The 20,336-nt window shown below is 35.7% G+C and overlaps 1 protein-coding gene across 5 annotated transcripts in view; it reads left to right on the top strand.

Annotated features, from left to right (window-relative positions):
• The window catches only part of pde1cb (phosphodiesterase 1C, calmodulin-dependent b), a 101,705-nt gene that overhangs the window by 68,159 nt on the left and 13,210 nt on the right, over positions 1-20,336 (top strand). For all 5 annotated transcript variants that reach the window (XM_032565882.1, XM_032565881.1, XM_032565883.1 and 2 more), the window contains 8 exons: positions 5,868-5,981; positions 7,025-7,207; positions 10,830-10,896; positions 11,924-12,040; positions 12,522-12,662; positions 15,409-15,509; positions 16,296-16,424; positions 16,762-16,863. In XM_032565882.1, the coding sequence (XP_032421773.1) occupies positions 5,868-5,981; positions 7,025-7,207; positions 10,830-10,896; positions 11,924-12,040; positions 12,522-12,662; positions 15,409-15,509; positions 16,296-16,424; positions 16,762-16,863 (954 nt within the window). The remainder of the gene's footprint in view (positions 1-5,867; positions 5,982-7,024; positions 7,208-10,829; positions 10,897-11,923; positions 12,041-12,521; positions 12,663-15,408; positions 15,510-16,295; positions 16,425-16,761; positions 16,864-20,336) is intronic.

The raw sequence follows: 20,336 nt of genomic DNA, 5'->3' as shown, positions 1-20,336 counted from the left end.
TTAACAGGCCTTATTCTGCTTATCAGCCCAAAACCTGTGTGTGTGTTTCCTGAACGCACCCAAATCTCCCTGGGTGATTACATTGACCCAAGGCCATTGATTACTCACCATGGAGGCTAGAATGTCATTGGAACACAGGCGGTTACCAATTTTTGCATCCTGCCTCTGCTCTCATTCCCCTATTGCTCAATCCAGTCTCATTTATTCCCCTGCCCTTTGTTCTGAATAGAAAGCAGGCTGTGCCTGTTGCTACAGTTTCTCAAAGCAGAAATTAGTTTTTTTTTTTTTTATCTAAGTCAAAATGGCACAGCAACCAATAAGGGACAAAATAATTCTTAAATGAAGAAAAAAAAAACTGGTGCTGCCTCCCACCCTTTATTTTGCCTTCATTTTATTTCATGCTCTCTTCTGATTGTCAATGGCAGTTGACAAAAGTTTGAGCGTTGTCGAGATCCTCCATATCCAAGCAGCAGCGAACTGCAGTCATTTTTCTCTTTTCCATACTTCTGTGTGACAAGGTTAGCTTAGGGCAAATGACTGGAAGCAGTGTGTAGTGAGCAAAAAATACTCTTGATTTGAATTTCAACTTTAATCTCTTCTCTCTTTATCTTTTCAAAGGAACACAAATCCTATCTTTAGGCTGACAGCTGGAGGCTAATGTTCTTTATTTGCTCTGCACAACCTGAGCAAAAACTTAAAGTGAACATATTTGACAAGAATATTTGAGACATGACTTTGCATATTTCTTTTTTTATAAAAGCACCTACTCCTGCTTTAAACCAGCTGACCAAAGCTAGCTTAAGGTCTGCTTGAGTTTCCAGGTGAAGGGATGGGTTTGGCTGGGCTTGCTAGGCAACAGGGCAGCACCCGCCGATTGTGATTGTGTCAATCACAAAGCGAGAAAACTGATGAGTGAGTTTTTAAGCAGTTGGATGGTTATTAGAAGCAGTTGAGACCCAAATGGAATTATAAAAATGTGCAAAAAGTTAATTTTGCATTATAGGTGAGCATCTAAAAGGATGATATGGGCTGTTTAATTAGTATCAGAGTGAGTCTGCAGAGATGAAAACTATAGTTTGAAAACATTTAGCAGGAGTTGAAAGTTGTTGAAGTTTTTGCTACTTTATTTTTCAGTGAATTCTTATCTGTCTGTTTACTTTGGTGTTCAGTCATAGTTAGTCGTTTTTGGCTGTTTTGACTCACCTGTTTCACTTGAAGCAATCACTCCTCCCAAAGTTCTGTGGTTCTTTTCAGTCATCATCAATCCTTCCTGGTATTAGTGGTATTTGCTTTTTGTTTATTCATTTCAATCGCTGAATTATTTCCACTCGTTGAATTTTATTTGCTGTTTGTCTCCGAGTTCTTGTCTCCGAGTTAATCTGTTTATTTATTAAAAGGTCAAATCTTCATCCCTACTACTGACCATTTTTCTATTTGAGCCATCAATTACACACCAGAACTATTGTAGAGGGAGTGATGGATGTAGCTCTTTAGTTTCCACAAACCTTGAATTTTACAAACCTATAAATTTCCCTTTCTTTCAAGCTAGAGAATGGTATACTAGCCTTCTTTCAGCCATCTGACTGACAATGTGCAGTAACTGGTGAGAACTTATTCTATGCCACATACATTCACAGAAATTGTGACAAAATATATTTTAGGTTTAACTTAATTTTATTGCCTTACAGAATGTTAGACATACTGTATATCATTGAGCAATATTTTAAGCTAATTATGTACAATCTCTCTGGCTGCAAATAAAGTATTTTTCAAGACAGAATTTCCATGATATTTTTTATAAAGATGTTTAAAACATCAGTAATTATTTTTAAGTTTAATACTTTAAAACATATCAGAAAGATTGCTATCGATTCAAGGCTACACAATGTAATTTAAATCTTGACACAATGATGGGAACTGCTGCATTCGGCAAAAAAAAAAAAAAAATACCTGGTCTTAATGTCAGAGGTGAGAGTACCCCAGGTATCAGTTATTAAAAAGGATGTAATTAGTGGAAATGTATCTCCAACTTAATTTGTAAGAATCAAAAGACCTTTTCATTTTTTTATTTTTTAACTACGACTGCAAAAGCTCTTCTTAAAATGTTTCATACCCCATTATATCACATTTACCTGTTGACACAGTGAAGCAAAGTATGATTGAACACTGTCAAAACATGAGTTCAGTTTTGTCCTTTGACATGTGTGTTGAAAGTCCCATACATTTAAAACTAAATCCAATATCCTCATTGTATTACTCACTTCTGTCAACTATTTCTCATCTATATGTATGAACAATATTCTCAGGACAGTAGTAAGAGCAGTATTAATTTAAATCAAAAAGCCCATACATAAATTGTATGTTCATTTTGTCTTCACAAGTATTTGCTCTGATAATTCTGTCTCCACTGTTTGACTATTAAGCATCACTCCTGCATAGTAAGGGCGGTTTGACATGAAGTGACAACAATTGTGCTTAGCTCATGGTTGACATGCACAAATACTCAAATGCAACTAAATTGTCAAATAGAATATCATCAACAAGTTGGAAGTGGTTGGAATTAGTTCTCTTATTTTTAATTTTTGTGGTTTATAGCCGATGGAAAGTCAAAATTGAGTTTCTCAGAAATTTGAAACACAACAAAAGCCTTTTTAATACAAAATGAGCACAGTAAAAATTAAGCTTTGATTTTGACTGTGTCACAGGATTAGGAAACTATTGAAGAATAATTTATAATTTTACATACAAACATTAATATAAAATAGGGGACCAATGAAAATCTCATCAAATTCATCTCGTGGTGTAACAACACAATTCCGCATTGATTCTTGGTTTCTTTAAAAAAAAAAAGCTACTTGCTTTATTTTTGAATAGTGTTTTCTAAAAGGAAAATCAAATTACCAAAATAACCACAAATCCACAAGGTACCAAGTTTCCCTTCTTTGAGTTTAATTTTTGAAATAAATTGCGTTAATAATATACTAATTCACTGAGCTTTCCTGGGCAGAGTTACTAATGTCCAGAATTAGTAAAAGTGCTCTGTATGTAAGATTACGTCTTACCCTGAAGAGTGATCTTCATACTAAAAGCTACATTTTAAGTAAAAGCTTGAAAAAAAGTGAAAACATGTGGGGATCAGACACTGAGCTGTTTGTTGGGTTTAAGTGAAAAAATCTAATTCAGTTCAAGTGGTTAGCCAAAGAAAAGCTGAATTCCTGCTATGCAATCCCAATTTTTTTTCAGGCACTGAATATTTCAAATGATTTGTGCCCAGGAGTTACTTGGGCCCTGACTCATAGTATTAGCACAGTACATTGGCTCCATTGGCAAAGGCATCAGGTGAAATGGGCTGATTTTGTTTTGTTGGCATTGTCATTTATTGACAATCCTGGAGCTAAGCTTCTCACTGCTGCCTCTGTTATTTTAATCATGTTTTAACAGAGTACTTCCTTCACCAAGTTTATTTTTTCAATTCTGTCAAACATCACTGTTTGTCCTTCAATCTACAGTACAAAACATTTCTTTTTCTGTTTTGTTCTCTCACAAAAAGCAATCACTCGCTAGAAAGCTTCCCTGGATGCCTAAAGTCTACAGAATAATAAGTCCCTTGAACAAATAATTGGTTGGACATCCTGTCCAGGCTGTTGTGAGAGAGACAATTTTTCAATATTACCTTTCAAACAACCATTCCTTCAAGATACAAAGTCAAAACAAATTGACAAGTCACACAACAAATTATTCATTTTGTGGCATTATGCAATTTGTTCAAGAAGATGTAATGTTGCATTTTCTCTGTTTTTCTACACAAGGAGTGAACATTACTAGAACACAGCTGTTCTTAATAGCCATCATTAGTGGCATCCAACTAATAAGCACAACAATAGGAGGGTTACAGTTTTGTATTCACTTGCTTATGCTAAGTTAAAGCCATCTATGCATAGAACTGTTTATGAGCAAATTAACATATTTAGATATATTTTTGTCTTCCTGCAATTTGAAGGATAATGTAACACTGAGTCATCAGTCTTTTGTTTCTATAGTAATTTGATGACAGCATTCTCTTTTTTTTCAGCATTTAAATAGTAAACAGTTCTTGTGATGTTCAATACATGTTATGTTTTCTTTATCCAGAATATCCTAGATGAGCAGAGATGCTACTTAAACTCGGATAAGGTTTTAAGACCTCCTAATACTCAAGTTGTTGTTATTTCTTGGTTGGTAGTGAGAGTGGGCAGGTGCTTCGAGGGAATGTAAGTGATCAATGAATTCTTCGGAAATCACCCGCAGCTCCTTTTAATAATTCATCATCAACAGTAACCTCTCTGGGCATTCATTCACTACCTACAGAACAACAGGTGGCGTACAGCAAGAGGTGACAGTGTGCTAATTGAAGCCACCACTTTTAATTCTATTGTTGGCATTGAATAGAAGAATAAAGTTTATTATGTCAGACATATTACTATTGTATAGACAAGCTTATATTTGATATTTTCAGTGATTTCTATATGATTTAGCTTTTTTACATATTTTATTTATATAGCATTTTTCACTAATAAAAAACAAACAGTGCTTCTGACATAATGCTTATGTGTAGCATAAACATTAAATTGTGAATAGAACAAAAAGAAACCCAATTTATTAAATGACATAGATAACAGATGGGCACAGCTGAAAGAGATAAATACCGAAGCAACACTTCTTTTACACCACACTCATATATATATGTGTGTGTAATGTATGTGGTATGTATAGTGTGGTCTGTAACATAACATTCCAATACAGATGAAAAAAAAAAAACACATTTAAGGTTTTGATTGTAACAATGGTGTAGAAATATGGTTACACGTTTCAAACTCTCTTGTACTGAATCAATTTTCACAAGGAAATGATAAGAAAATATCCTGCAGTTTAACTGAACATTAACGCTGAATGCTTTTTAGCTTGAATATCAAAGCTATATTTCAGAAAAATTTATTTTTAAATAACTACTTCAGTCCTTAAAATATGCTAATTTGGATGCAAAGCAGATGCAGGTAAAATCAGTGACACTGACCTAGTTTTGCAGGTATTTTTACAAATAGAGCTTGTCACAGTGTCAGAAGCTATTTCACAGGAGCACATGGTGCTTCAGTGTTTGGACTGTATAGGGATGAGTCACTCTCTGCTGGATATTTAGATGATGTTGTGTTTAAAAAGTCACAATGCTTACTTTGAGGAAAATTTTTGTTTGACATAATGTCTATACTATCCACATTGCTTAAGAACTTTATTTCATACAGAGTAAAGCCACCTGAACATATTAAAGTAGCAGCCATCATAGAAGAAACAAAATGAGTTATTCTAGACAAATTGTAGAGCCATTCCTTTTAAAAGAGAATGAGATACAGTTTAATTAGTCTACTTTATATATACACACAATTAGATAGGGTTGGTTACAGTGAGGTGAGTTTGCTTTCTTGTCAAACACAATGTTAATAGGTAATCACTATTGACATGATTAATAGTGACCAGGTGCACAATACTTAAAAAAATTAAAATTCATAAAAAGAGCAAAATAAAAACACACAGACTTAAATATAGTTTGCTCAGAAGGACAAGATAATAAAAATTAAAAAGAAAAGTAGATCATAGTTGACCAAGAACAAAGTGACCAGTATAGGTGGCCATATTGTGACATCTTATATTGATTTTATAGCTTTTATTTACTTTTTTCAACAGAAGAAAGCTGTATTTTGACAAGGCAAAGAATTTCTTGGTGCATAGACCCCAAACAAGATTAATCCAATATCATTTACAATTAATTTGTCATGTCAGTAACATAGAAGCATAATCCCATTTATTCAGTGACTGCTGGATCTCTGTTTTAGATTACGATGTCTGGTGAAGCAACTGGAGAGAGGAGAAGCTTCCCTTGCTGACCTCAAGAAAAACCTGGAGTATGCAGCATCGGTGCTCGAATCGGTTTACATTGAGGAGACAAGGTAAGAAAAACATTAATATTGTAGAAGGGACTGACTTTAGGTATACTTAATTCTTTGATAACGACAGAAATGCACTTCTCATTACCAAACCCTGCAAAACTAAATACACCAATTAAAAACTGACTTGAAATATTTTGTTTTTTACTGTGGTTATAGTTTCTTTATTTCTTTATCTCATAATTTTTATCTATAATTTATTTATGTATTTTATTTTTCTTCACATTCATGTTCTGTTTTTATTATTTCTAGAATAAAATAAGTCAAATTAAGTGGAAGCTAAGACTTTGTTGTTTATCATGCATAGCATTCAGTAGTATTTAGTTACTGTGGAGTTGTGAGCATGTGTGTGTCTGTCTATCATAGCTAGTCTTATGTTGTTTTTTTTGTTACTTTTTTTTTTTTTTTTTTTTTTCAATTCTTGCATCACCGAATGTCTGCATGGCTAACGTGGGCAGCTGGTATGTACTTTTAACAAGACCTCACATTTAAATGACTGACCTAAGAAAATTTGGCTGTATGTTTATAAATCTTTTTTTAGATATAATTGAAGTTAAAAAATAAAGTTGGTCTATAAATGTCAATAGTTGAGTGACAGTTCAAAATATGAGCTCTGACCAGGCTTTGGGAATTATGTAAACCTCTCATCATCTAGATTCAAACAGATTAGGGTCAGCAATAGGCTGACTCCAGTCCAGGAGAAAGGATGATGAAGTATCAAGTGCAGGATTCATGTAGTACCATCGTTATCAGTGGGATGTGAATGCTTTTTCTGAACGTAAACAGGCTTTGCTTTTGATCCTGGACACGTTATGGAGAATTATGTCACCCAATAGGATTTGTATGAAGCCTTATGGGGTTTCTGTGATGTTTTGGATTTATCAAATATATGACATAACAGGTCATACATTTGATTGACAGGTGAATCAAAAAATCCTAGAACTTATGCTTTATCCACAGTGAATCTCTTATCTTTCATCTTCATATAGCTGATCTTTTTTCTTTTAAAAATCCTTTCAGTCTTATACTTCCATCTCTTCATTCAGGCGATTGGTGGACACAGAAGATGAGCTCAGTGACATCCAGTCAGAGTCTGTGCCTTCGGAGGTGCGAGACTGGCTGGCCTCCACCTTCACCAGGCAGATGGGCCTAATGCTCCGGCGAAATGAAGAAAAGCCCCGTTTCCGGAGCATCGTCCACGCCGTGCAGGCTGGAATTTTTGTCGAGAGGTAAAGTTTGAATGATGTAATAAAGCATTTTCACAACCTCAAATAACCAAGCAATTGCAGATCATAAATAATTTACATGGGCAGTCACTTGGAGCTGCAAATCTATCACTTGTGAGCCCAGACAAAAGCTGCCTGGAGGGAGGTAAAGAAATTCTATCAACATCTTTAATTTGGCTCTGCATAAAACATGAGTAAGGGCATAATTCATGAACTTTGTGACTGTAGGTGAAATTTACTATTTGATTTTGAGTAGTAAAGCTTTATTGGCTTTATGCTAATCAGTCAGCCTGCTCTGTATGTTAATTTTATTATGAATTTACATGCTTCAATTTAAAATTTGTCATGTGTTCTGAGATATGAGCAATGTTGTTAGAAAAAAATACCTTTATTACACCTGCATGTTGTGTAGGTGTAAACTTTAGCAAATCTTTATTTGCTAAAGTTTTTTTTTTTTTTTTTAACTTGTGTCACCTTATATATAACAATGGATCAGAATCCAAATGTCAGGCAGGCAAAATAGCTGCAAAAAAGTAAAAAGGTGAATAGTCAAACTAATAAAAAAGGTCAACATAAATAACCAGAAAAGCACAAGAATATTGAAAAGGATTGAGGTATGTTACAATGGATATATTTTTTAAAACTGATATGGTTTCCCTCTGGGGTTGACTCATCTGTATCCTCGCTAGAATTCAATCTGAAAATTCAGCAAAAATATTGGCACTTATAAACTAAAATAATATCCCAAGCATGGTTAAAACAGAGCTAAAAAGATGCTTTTTTACTTATTTTCTCACAGTCATATCATTTCTTAAGCTCATATTTTTAAGTTTAATGGAAACAGTCTGGACAAGGTGAGACAGACAGATACACACACACACACTGAAAACTCAATCTTCATGTACACAGGAGGCGCAAATACAGCAGAAAATCCCATAGTAAGTGTGAGAAGATGCTGAATGAAACCAATTTACCACATGTACCAAAGAGGATGTTTACTATTGGTAGCAGCATTTGAAGGGACTGGACCCAATAGAACACAGGGAGACTAAAGGACCATGAACATTATGCAACAACAGAGAAATGTTTCCTTTCTCCCAGGGCTTCAAAAACCAAATGGTGTCATTCTGTTCTTGGTCCCTTTGGGAGTTTTTGGGTTTTGTTCTTCACACATATTCTGGGCAGAATGTTTTTAGTGTTCAGTGTTTGACAATTAAAGTGTTGTGGGCATAAGCTATGAGGATATTCCAGGACATTTGTACTTCTTGTACAGTATGATTACTATGAAGTATGAAACCTTTTATCTTTGAAAAATGTTGATTTTGAGATGTCTGCAGCTATTGCACAGTGCAGCATTACCTTAGACCAGGGGTCGGCAAACCAAAATGTTGAAAGAGCCATATTGGACCAAAAAAACAAATCTTTCTGGAGCCGCAAAAAATTAAAAGTGAATTATATAAGGTTCATAATGAAGGCAACACAGGCTTTAAGTGTTTATGTTGGCTACTTTAGCCTATTATCAAAATTACTAAGTGCGTACATTTATGAGCATTCATGATTAAATGTTTATTTTCCCTGCAGTGCTTCCTGGAAGGAATGACGCACCACGTGACTATTCTGTTGTACGATGGTGCCTTAAGTTTACCTCCCGTTACATTATAAATGTATTATGTTTCATTGTACTGATAAAATTAAATAAATGCAATAAAGTAATTAGATTTTTGATGTCATTTTTATTATGACGATTCGACAGGGAAAGATATTTTTTGTTTTGGAACTCAAAAAATGTGCTCCCAAATGCAGTTTGCATAACAACGATTGCTCCTTGTAAATAGTCATGTTAAGTGTGTGATCGAAAAAACAACAAAACTGAACGTGCTTAATGTGCCCCTTATTTGGGCAACAAACGGAGTGCAATAAAACACAACCTGCAGTTTTAAAAATAAACCAGTAGCCTTTTGAAAAGGTAAAGTATATAAAATGAATACAGTTTAAGTTTGATTTCTGTGCAAATGCAAAGCAAGTCAGTGCAACGGTAAAACATAGCAGCATCCTCTTCTCTTTTGACACGCAACCATCCTCGGACCTGAAGATGTTAAACACAATAATATCGCTAAGTGTCATTCTAAATATATACTGACAAAAATTACTAATCAATTTATAAAAACAGCCACTTTTTTACAAATATGTGACTACGGCAGGATTGTGTTCTTACTGTGTTTAATGTTACTTCTGTTTACGGACCTCAATGGACAGCTTCTCAACATCGAGCTTGTAAGATGTAACTTCAATCTTGACGCGGCAGCTAATGTAGCGCCTTCCGTGGAAATGTCTTTCTGCATTACCATGTTTTTTGGACTATAAGCCATTACTTTTTCCCCACGCTTTGAACCATGTAGCTTACAGACCTGTGCAGCTTTTATATGTATATGTGCGTTTACATTTTTTTGTTGTTTTTTTCCAAAAAAACCCAAATGTGCGGCTTATAGTAAGGTGCGCTCTATAGTCAGGGAAAGTACAGTACCCTTTTTGTTATTTGTCAACTTACTCGTTACAGAGCAAACATTCAGGTAATCCTTCCGCATTGGCAATGAATGCAAATGATTCAGTCCAAGAATTGTAGAATCTCTTTTCAGCTATTTTCCTCGTTTCCCCTTTGCCATCCATGGCCCACCACACACCCGTCAGTTTGTTTACAACAGCCACCTGCCTCGCACCCTGCCTAGCTGAAAGAAACGTCACAGACGTCACAAATCTTTGACTGAAATGTTGAAATTTTATATTTATTCTGTTTGTCCTCCTACAGAAACCATATTAAAACAAAAAATATATTTCCCACCCCCATCTTGTTCAATTTTCAAACATTTTTGAAAAGCTCCAGGGAGCCACTAGGGCAGCGCTAAAGAGCCTGCATGTGGTTCTAGAGCCGCTGGTTGCCGACCCCTGCCTTAGACAATGATGCATTGTTAAAGCCTTGACAAACCTGTCGAATCGCAACAAGTCAGCCAGCTCTCTTTCCAAGGTGGAGCTTCATCACAAAGTAACATCCAAAACCATGCAAGCTATAATCATTCTTCATTTACTTTCTCTGAAGCCACTCCACTGTTTCTATAAGGTAACAGTGGGAAAAGGGAGAATAAGTGTAACAAGGGGGAACTATGTGTTGCAATCTAAGTTGTTGGTATTTATTTACATGTTTAATGGGATTTAACCTTTTGAGATAAAAATATTATGTCAGTTCTATTGGTTTGATGGAACTGAATCATGTCTTATAGTAATAAGCAAAAGTTTGACTTACTGGATTACACAGCTTTTTACTGAATGCCATTACTAATTTAATGGAAAACTACACATCTTATTTTGTCAGTTTTGATCATTGTAAACAATACTCCAACCTCCTAGTACTACAAACCTATTTTTTTCATTTGGAAAAACTGTAAAGCAATATTCATTCATTTGCAAATTTCTATTTATTGTATCACTCTTTTGGTCTGAGATGCAATTAGTTGAAGGTTTAGTCGTGGTGGGGGAACATCCCAAGCTGTGGTTTAGGGGCACTGTGTTTTCTTAAGATATTTACTCTCAGCAAGGCTCTGAATTTGATGTCTTTATCTCATCCAAACAGGATGTACCGACGCACCTCCAATATGGTGGGACTCAGCTACCCTGCATCTGTCATATCTGTTCTTAAGGTATAAACATTATGCATATACACAAAATCAAACAAAAAGAAAAAAAAAATCCTCATGCAATGTAAACTATTTGAATAATTTATTTTATGTTCATCTTTACTTTTAGGTAGGTACATTTATAATGGCTTTCAAAAGCATTCATACACTACACATTTCCACATTTTGCAAAGAAACCTAAATGTATTTTATTTAATTCTTATAAGAATTTTATGTAGCAGAACATCTTAGTTAGTAGCTGAGTATGAAATCGATTAAAAGGGTACATGGTTTTCACATTATATATAGTGCACAGTTTGGTATGCATTCAGCTCTCATGAAGTTTTAAAGAACAACACTTTGCTAGGATGGTACCTGTAAGTATTCTGGGATGATGTCTACCAGGCTTAGAGAAAGTGAACCAATTGTTCTTACACTGCATACTCCAAGCTCAGTGTGATTGGATGGAAAGCAATTTTTTTACACTCATAGTGAATATGCTTTCATTTCTAACATATAGATAAGCTCTCATCCAAATTCCATGGTAGCTCTGCCTTTATTTTTAGGTTCAATAGCTGTGTTTCCATTGACCATATAATTGCACAATTTGAAAATAAGTTTGCTTAGTGGAAACACACCAATTTCAAAAATACTGTTGTTTTTGGATAAAATGTTTTGGCACCAGGATGAGGTGCTTTTTCAGCCATATCGAAATTGGTTTATTTCACAAAACTGCAATGGAAACACGTTTTTACCCTCACATGAATCACATGATCAACAACCAGATATCACCACTGGCGCAAACCACGAAGAAGACATGAAGTAGTGGAAGGATCATAGTGTGCCATGTTTTTAATGACTTAATAAACATTTGTTTGTATGTATTTTTTATGAGGTAAGATAAATGAGGTATCCCTTCCTCTTCACTTTACAATTATGCTTTTTTTGGCCTGTTCCATAAAGTAATAATACTTTTATAAATTACTGCATATTGCTTCAGACTTAAAGTTGAATTCTTTGATTTTTTATTTTTTTTTTCTCTCCTTCACAGAATGTTGACAAATGGTCGTTTGATGTGTTTGCCCTAAATGAGGCCAGCGGGGATCACGCTCTTAAATTTATATTCTATGAGTTGCTCACAAGATATGATCTCATAAGCCGCTTCAAGGTAAACTCTCAAAGATGTAACTTTCTGCATCACGGGTCATTTATATTTCCATGCCATTAAAACAAGGTTAAAGAAGCCCTCTTCAATCCTGACAAGAACCTTCTACATTTCCAAATTGATGGAAGCAGGCACACAATTACAGTCCCTTAAGACCAAGTTTATGTTGTTTTATTCCAGCAATGATAATTTTATAGTGGAGTTTAGACACACTTCATCTGCTTTTAATAGTTGTGCAGCTCATTTTCCACAACGTCTAATAGCTTATAACAATCCACTGGTACTGATAGCATCTGGCAGTAAATGACACAGGCTGTAAAGCAGATATGAATATGTAATCATAAGATGCTGTAATTCAAGTGATTCTGATGGATGATTTTATGACATCGGTTTCCGATGCTGCACCCATTAAGTCACAAGTTAGCTTTAGGATTTGCTCTAAGTGTTAGTAACTCACAGACTCTTTCGATTTTGTAATTTTCAGATTCCGATCTCTGCGGTGGTGTCATTCGTGGAAGCCCTGGAAGTGGGATATAGCAAACATAAAAATCCCTACCACAACCTGATCCATGCTGCTGATGTAACCCAGACTGTACACTACCTGCTTCTCAAAACTGGCATGGTGGTGAGTAAGAAACATGCGGCTTAGATTGCATAATTTGTCTAAGCTCTGAGCACCTACAGAAACAAGTTGAGCGTTGAGGTTGAGTTCCAACAGGGAAAGCGCATTGGACTGAAGCTAAGCCTGTAAAATGAAAGGGATTTTTATCCCATTGGTATTCAGAACATCGCTGTCAGCTGACGTATGCCAGCATAATTGCAGCTTTTCCTGACATTCAGTTTCTAAGCAGATAAAAATTACGTAGATAGATGAGATGTTTTACTGTTTTTTTTTCCTTTGGTTTTTTTTTGGTTTTTTTGCCATAAAATTGTAGTTTACTATTTATCCTGAAAATGTATGGTCACTTCAAGAAAAGAAAAGAAAAACTCCTTTGTTTTAAGGTGACTACATTTACACATGTTTTTGATAGTTTTTTTTGGTAACATGTTCTGACCTACATTCTTTAGCTTCTCACAGAAGTAACTTGAGGGCACATATGACACAACATTCATTTCAAAATGAAAAACCCAACCCTGACTTCAAAGTCTATGACTTTCCAAAGAGAATGCCACCCCCATTCCCACTGTTTTTACTTAATCACCTTAATAAGGTGGCTGCGACAGCTGCCTACACGGTGTGTTTCTCTGGGCTCTGCCTTGTGGAGTAAAGTCACATTCATTCTCCGACCACTGTCTCATGGGAGAGCAAGAGAGCAGCATTTATCATTTTTAAAAAACCCTCCAGACTCATCTAAATCAACAATCAAAAGGTCATTCATAAAACTGTTCTATGAAGAGTTACAGAGCAGTGGATTGACCATTTTGTCCCCACCCTGTCTTTAATGACCCCATTACCCACTGTTGATTAGTCACCAATATCGACCTGGCTCCCTGAGCTAAATCCCCTCACTGGGTGTGTGAGTGCAGTCATGAATGCTCATCTCAAAGGAATTGCCCACTCACCATTGTGTCTTTTATATTTCATACACTCATTGGATCCAGCTAATCCTACAAAATGTAAATAAACACACACACACAATAAACTAGGGTATGTCAGATGGTTGCTGGTCTATTGACCCTTTTACCATTTTTAAATTTTTCAATTTTGCAGTTTTATTTCTCAAATTTTAAGACTTAAGAAAGTTTGATATGAAGTGAAAATGTTTGTGATAGGCTGTAATATACCATACATGCCTCAATGTGCACTCACCCAGAAAAATGTTTTTTTATGTCTGTAACATGATACCAGAAGAAGGTTGTTTAGAGTTATTTTGGCTTGATTAGGAGTCACAATCTGTCACATTTCATGTTAAACAACTAGTCTAGATAGACATCATAACTAGAATAAATAGAAACAGGGTAAAATACTGGGTCTTCCAAAATAGGATGCAGTTAAATTTGAAGAAAGACAAAATAGACGTGACAGCACAAAACTATAAATTGGAGGGTTTTTTGTTTTCTCCGAAGAGTTTTTGCGGCGCTAGTGGCTCGTATTTTTCGACAGTAGGCAGACAGGAAGGAGGGTGAGGAGAGGGGGGAAGACATGCGGCAAAGGTTGTCGGGACCGGGAGTCGAACCCGCGACATCCGCTTCGAGGACTAAGGCCTCCAAACGTGGGGCGTGCTAACCCCCTGCGCCACCACAGCACGCCCCATAAATTGGAGGTTTAAATTGACAAAGGTTTAAAATGAAGGAAATTATACTTTTGGATATCTGCCTGTCATTTTATCCTACAAATTATATTGCAGTGTAGGTTGCCATGGATTTGTTTGGACATGTCAAAAAAGTATATGGCATGATTGTCACACCTCTTAAAATTTCACCTGCATTGCATGTATGTCCTTCTGCTACACAATTTATACACATGCTACTCAAATGTTGCAAGAATTATCAAATTTGAACATGACCTCATCCCATGCTGCACTCTGCAGATGCTCTGCCTGGACTCATAAAGATTCTTCTCCTCTACATGCTGAATGTTTGAAGCTGCTCCAAGTGACAACTGCTCTACCTAATTTCAAATTAGTACAGCTAGAAGTGATTTGATCACTTTGAGAAATCTACAGCTTCATGCTGCATGTAGTTTGGGATTTTACTTGACAAACCTGGAATTTTTGTGTTTGAGTTAAAATTGACTGATTTGCTCATGCGTAATACCTGTGATCTTCTCTTTTGATGTTTGCTGTACTCAGAAACTGCACTTAAAAAGGTCTGAACTTGACCTATGAAATTGAAAGCATGGTGTGTTCTGTGACCTTTTGATAGCATTAACTCGTAAAAGAATAACAGAGAGCATGACCTTTTTATTTATATTTATACGTTGTGAAAACCAGAGTGACGGTGAGAGAAAGAACAGTGGGAGGGAGGCTTATAGGATGCTGTTTCCCAATAGACCTTATCTTATCTAGAGTTCTCTATTTTTGCTTTCCTAACCTTTTTGGTACCTTCTTTTCCCCATTTGTTTGCTTTCATTCCTGATGCTAATGTATTCCTCATGCCAAATTCTTCTCTGAATTTTTTATATTATATTCCTCCATAATATCTTTATGGCCTAATGTGCCGTTCCCTGTATTCCCCATCACTGGATTCTCATTTCTCTTGCCTAATCTATGTCCATTCTTTTCTCTTGCATTCATTACTTCCTCATCTTTCTTGCCCGTCAAATGCCTCAACTTTTCCATCTGTCTGACTTCCTTTCTGCACTCCTCTGCTATATAATTTTCTTAATGTTTTCCTCGCCCTCCGTCACATCTCCTTTTCCCCTCCTCCAGCATTGGTTGACTGAACTAGAGATCTTCGCCATGATCTTTGCGGCTGCGGTGCACGACTACGAGCACACAGGGACCACAAACAACTTCCATATCCAGACAAGGTAATGGATGATAAAATCAAAAATGCATGGCGCTGACTCACCCAATCAATGATTTCATTTACAGCAAGGGGGCTTTACATTCATACTGTGATCGCCCGCAGTGTAATAATAACAGGATGGATTTGTAGACAGACTCAAAAGTCGAAGCTTTTTGTAAATGTTCAGCTTTTACTTTAAAAAGCTGAAGTTTAAAACTGGAAGAAACATTGGCTTGCATAGTGCTTTTAAAATTACCCAAATCTGTGAACTTGTTCACATTTTGTCAGATTACCAACACAACAGATTTTTGTTTGTATCAACTTTAACTTCACAATTATACACTATATTTGTTCACTACAGTTCTATCACACACATTTCCAAGAAAACACTCTCAGGTTTGTGGTTGTAAGATGACAAAACTTGGAAAATTTCAAATAGACAAAGCAGAAATTTAACTTCTCTTAGAAATTTAGTAAATTCTACAACATTCTGTTGTATGATTTTCATGCAAGTTTAATAATAATTTTAAAGAAAATTCCTTTGTATATTAGGTGAAAGTTCATCTAAATTTACAAGGAGGATGAGAAAATAATGAAAGTCATTTTACAATAAATTTATTTTAGATGCAGTATTTTCATCATCCAGAGTGAGTCAAAATTCTATATTTTCCAAAAAGTTATATAAAGGTTAGTCATGTTTAATGATTCTCTTGCCAGAGTGAATTAATATGTATTAATTTCTCAGGTGTTTTTGATACCTACAAAGACCAATCAAACACAGTTGTTTTACGTTTTCTTCATTTGTAAGGTCAGACACAGCCATCCTCTACAACGATCGCTCAGTGTTGGAGAGTCATCACGTCAGCGCAGCCTATCGCCTACTGCAGGACGACGATGAAATGAACATCCTCTACAACCTCTCCAAGGATGACTGGAGGTCCGTTTCACATAGCGCTAATGTACTTAAATGATTGTAAAGGGAATGAAAACCCCCTCCGAGAAAGATTGCAGAAAGCCATTATTCACCAATCTTAAGCCCCATGTCAACTATGTTTGACATAAATGCGACTAGTTAGATCATCCTCAAGATTCAATGACACTCATGACTGAATTCACCTGATTCCAGGTGTACTCAAGCCAGGACTCGTTACTATAAATAGTTCTTATTTATTTTAATAACTGTTTTTGGAATACTTCAGCCTTTAGAACCTGCAAGTTTAACATTGATTTAACTGCTTGTAACTAATTATTTTTTTCTCCCTTGTCTTTCGCAGAGAGCTGCGTGCTTTGGTGATCGAGATGGTGTTGGCTACTGATATGTCTTGTCACTTCCAGCAGGTTAAAGCCATGAAGAATTATCTACAGCAACCTGAAGGGTCAGTTGGTTTAAAATCAATTCTGTCGCTGCTGTAACAATGCTGCTTTGGCTGCGTTTACGCGGCAGGAATGTGATCCAAATGTAAATTTTTTTTCCCCTATATGCAAGCCATATTCAACTTTTTCATGGCTGTCTGAATGGCCCAATTCTGACCTTTTTACCCAAAAGAAAATCTGATTTGGCCTCTCCCATATGTGGTACTAAATCAGATATGTATCCGATTATTTTCAAAGCGTCTGCAGTCTGAAGGATCATGTTGCACTTTATTTGATTTTAAGTCATTAATGACATAAAATGCAGATGTAAAAAATGGCTGAAAATGCTAATTATGAAAGAAATCTGTCAGTGAAGATCATCACATCCCAATCCCAACACTCCTGATGTTACTGCACATCCAAACAGACTTCAGAAGTTACATTCAATGCTCCATAAAAGGTTCTGACTATTAGCTTTACTCATGTTGTGACAATATTGTCACAACATTGATCCATAGACGATGGCATCCATTAATACTTCTGTAAAAAGTGAGGTGGTATGTAACGGTTACATTCTTCTGCGTATGTGGGTGGCTTTGGGGTCATTATTTTTTCACACAGAGGTCTCGTTGCAGTTGGGCTTAGTTAGTACTATGAACAATCACAAAAAAAACCATTAAGACCAAAGACATAACCTTTGATGCCTTACAGAACTAATAACTAAGCATTAGCCTCTATGAGATTCTGACACAGTGACAACCACAAGGAAAAGGCCGCCATTTCTCAGTATAATTTTTTAAATCTTTTATTATATTTATGCAAAAACATATTTAATGTGTTTATTTAAAACAGAAAGACAACAATTATTATGACTGCTATTATGATTACAGAAATATGAACAGCAAAATTAACATTTATTGGCTTTTGTTTAGAAAACTGCATTAATTGACGTGAAAATTAGCATGTATGCTACAAAACAAACAATACAAAAAAACTGTGAACATGTGTTTCTTTCCTGAAACAAAAAGGGAAAGTTGTGGATCATTCAGTGTAGCAAAATAAACTTCTATATGTTTTCAATGACAATTTAAGTCATTGAAATACTTGAATGTCATGTTAATTTGTATTTTTAGTGAACATGTTTATATAATTTAGGTTAATGCAGTTCTTGCCTGACACAGAAAGTCTGAGTTGCCTTACGATTTACTATAAAGTAGATGATAGTATAAACTGGCCCAAGAATTTAAATAGACTAATATTATATTCAAACCTAAAAGGAATATAAAAAGCTATGAAAAAATTACAGTCTACCAAAAGCAGAGAAATCTCAGAAACAGATTAAGGATTAATCTGAGATTATCTTTAAAGAATTCCTCTTTCTCTGATCCTTTTTGTTTATTTTAGTTTAGCTTTCTTGTGCATATGAGATGAAAATACTGCCTTGATAAGACATTCAGTAAACAAAGAACAAAATATTGTGTAAAGTTCACTTAAAAATTCACTTCAATTTATGATTTCTATAAACATTTTCAGGCAGACCTGAGGTCTACTGTGCTATGTGCAACTTCCAGTACTTCCTAACAGAACTTCCTTTTTGCACACTTCGAGCACAGGGCCCTGGAGATAGCTGGCAGTTGTTGTACAACCAGATAAAGGGTTGCAGCTGGAGAACAGAAATAAAAGCGCTATCACACAAACTATCACATAACATGATGAGTCATCACTGCCACAGCTTCTACTAAAAGCAGGCGGCAAGGGACTTGTTAACCTTCAGACTATTCTTTTCCGATTATGGTAACATCCAAAACATCTCCCAATCTATCTATTACATACATATATAATATATAAAATATATATGACCTTATATGGATATATATTTAAGACAAAAAGTGCTGACTGCAGGGTAATCAGTCCAGTATAGTCCTTACACACATATATACACGATTGCAGTCTGCAGGCGACGGTGAAGCTGAAAAGACTTTAATGTGAAGTAATTTAAACCAGTGTGCTGCAGGCCTGCTTAGAGCACACTTCAAGACTCAATCTGCCACAAATGGAACACAGCAAAATAGAAGCCAGTCACTCTCACCCCTGTTTAACCTTGTACTGTGTGTACACGTGTAGAGTGTTTTTGTGTACTTTGTGTGTCTCTTCCATTTAGTCTGCCTCTTTTTCATATTTGTCTGTGGCTGTTCGTTCATGCATCAGTCCATTAAACAAGATATTAGGATATGGTTATCAGGTGATATTTTACACACCATTTCTGATGAGGTGGGATGATGCATCTTCATGCTGTGATCCAGGGCAGAGGACCGATTAGCCTAATGGTGGCAGTATGACTAAAGAGGGGTTTTTTTCTTATCTCTTTGGATCATTGTCTGTTATGAGTGTAAATTTAATGGCTTACATTAGAAGTATTATTTAGCATCCACATAATGTTAAAATGTTAAAACCTTAGATTTACATATACACTATAAAAAGACACAACCTTTCTTTACTGTCTTAATGCATATTAAGCTTTTCTTGTTGATCAGTAGCTCAGTGCCATAGCTGTTTCATATCTTATTCACAAACAGTGTAGAGAAAGTTTTTATTGTCACAGTAAATTATTATAGCTGCAGTATGTAACTTTTATAAAAATTGCTACACTGTCACAGTGTAATGACAGTATAGCGAGACAGATAATCTGTGAAATAGTTGAGCTCCTCTGCCTTCTCACAGTGCTAACTAGAAACAACCAAACAGAGCCCAGAGGAGGATCTTAGTGCTGTGAATCAAGATTATATACCTGCTGCTCACAAATCCCCTCAAGCCTTCGCCCTTGCTCTCTGCTACACTAAAGCTTCTCTTCATCAGTACAGCCTGGCATGAATGCTCGGGCTAGTTAGCAGGCAACTGATGACAGATAAACAATTTTCCTGAAACAGTAAGTTGTTTCTTTGCCACTAGCCACTAGCTAGTTTGCCACGAGCCCATTTAGCAGCACGTACATGAGATTGACAGACTGTTTTTGACTGGTAGCCAGGTTTTTCTTCAAACAGTGGAGGAGATCTTTTCACAGATTATCTGTCTCATACTGTAACGACATGGGGATGGAGGAGAGTATGTCCATGTATGGATGAATGAGTTGTATTTAAAATTAAACTATAGTTTGTTGTTTATTTGCAAGTTAAGGTTCTGCAGCAATGGTTTATTTATCCCTGATCTCTGGCTGTGAGCCTCAAGAAATTTAAACTGAAATAAATGGTCAGAGTACACAAAAGATAGAACAAAAACACAAGAAATAAGAAATAGTAATGTTCTATATTTTGACTTAAAGGCGTTTTCTCTGTTGTTATTGGTGTTGTGTGACTGGTAACCACCTATTAGCTTTTATTGCAGCAGAAATAAAGCTGTCTCTGACTCAAGTTATTCCATTGCTTTATCTGGATATTGGGTGAAAGTGGGTGCACTTCTGGGCATATAATTTAGATACTTGTGTGTCATTGTTCTAATT

This window comes from Xiphophorus hellerii, chromosome 6 (assembly GCF_003331165.1).
Source record: "Xiphophorus hellerii strain 12219 chromosome 6, Xiphophorus_hellerii-4.1, whole genome shotgun sequence".
Classification (NCBI taxonomy): Eukaryota; Metazoa; Chordata; class Actinopteri; order Cyprinodontiformes; family Poeciliidae; genus Xiphophorus; species Xiphophorus hellerii.
Note: the sequence above shows the minus strand (reverse complement) of the source record. Positions and strands in the feature narration are given on the sequence as shown.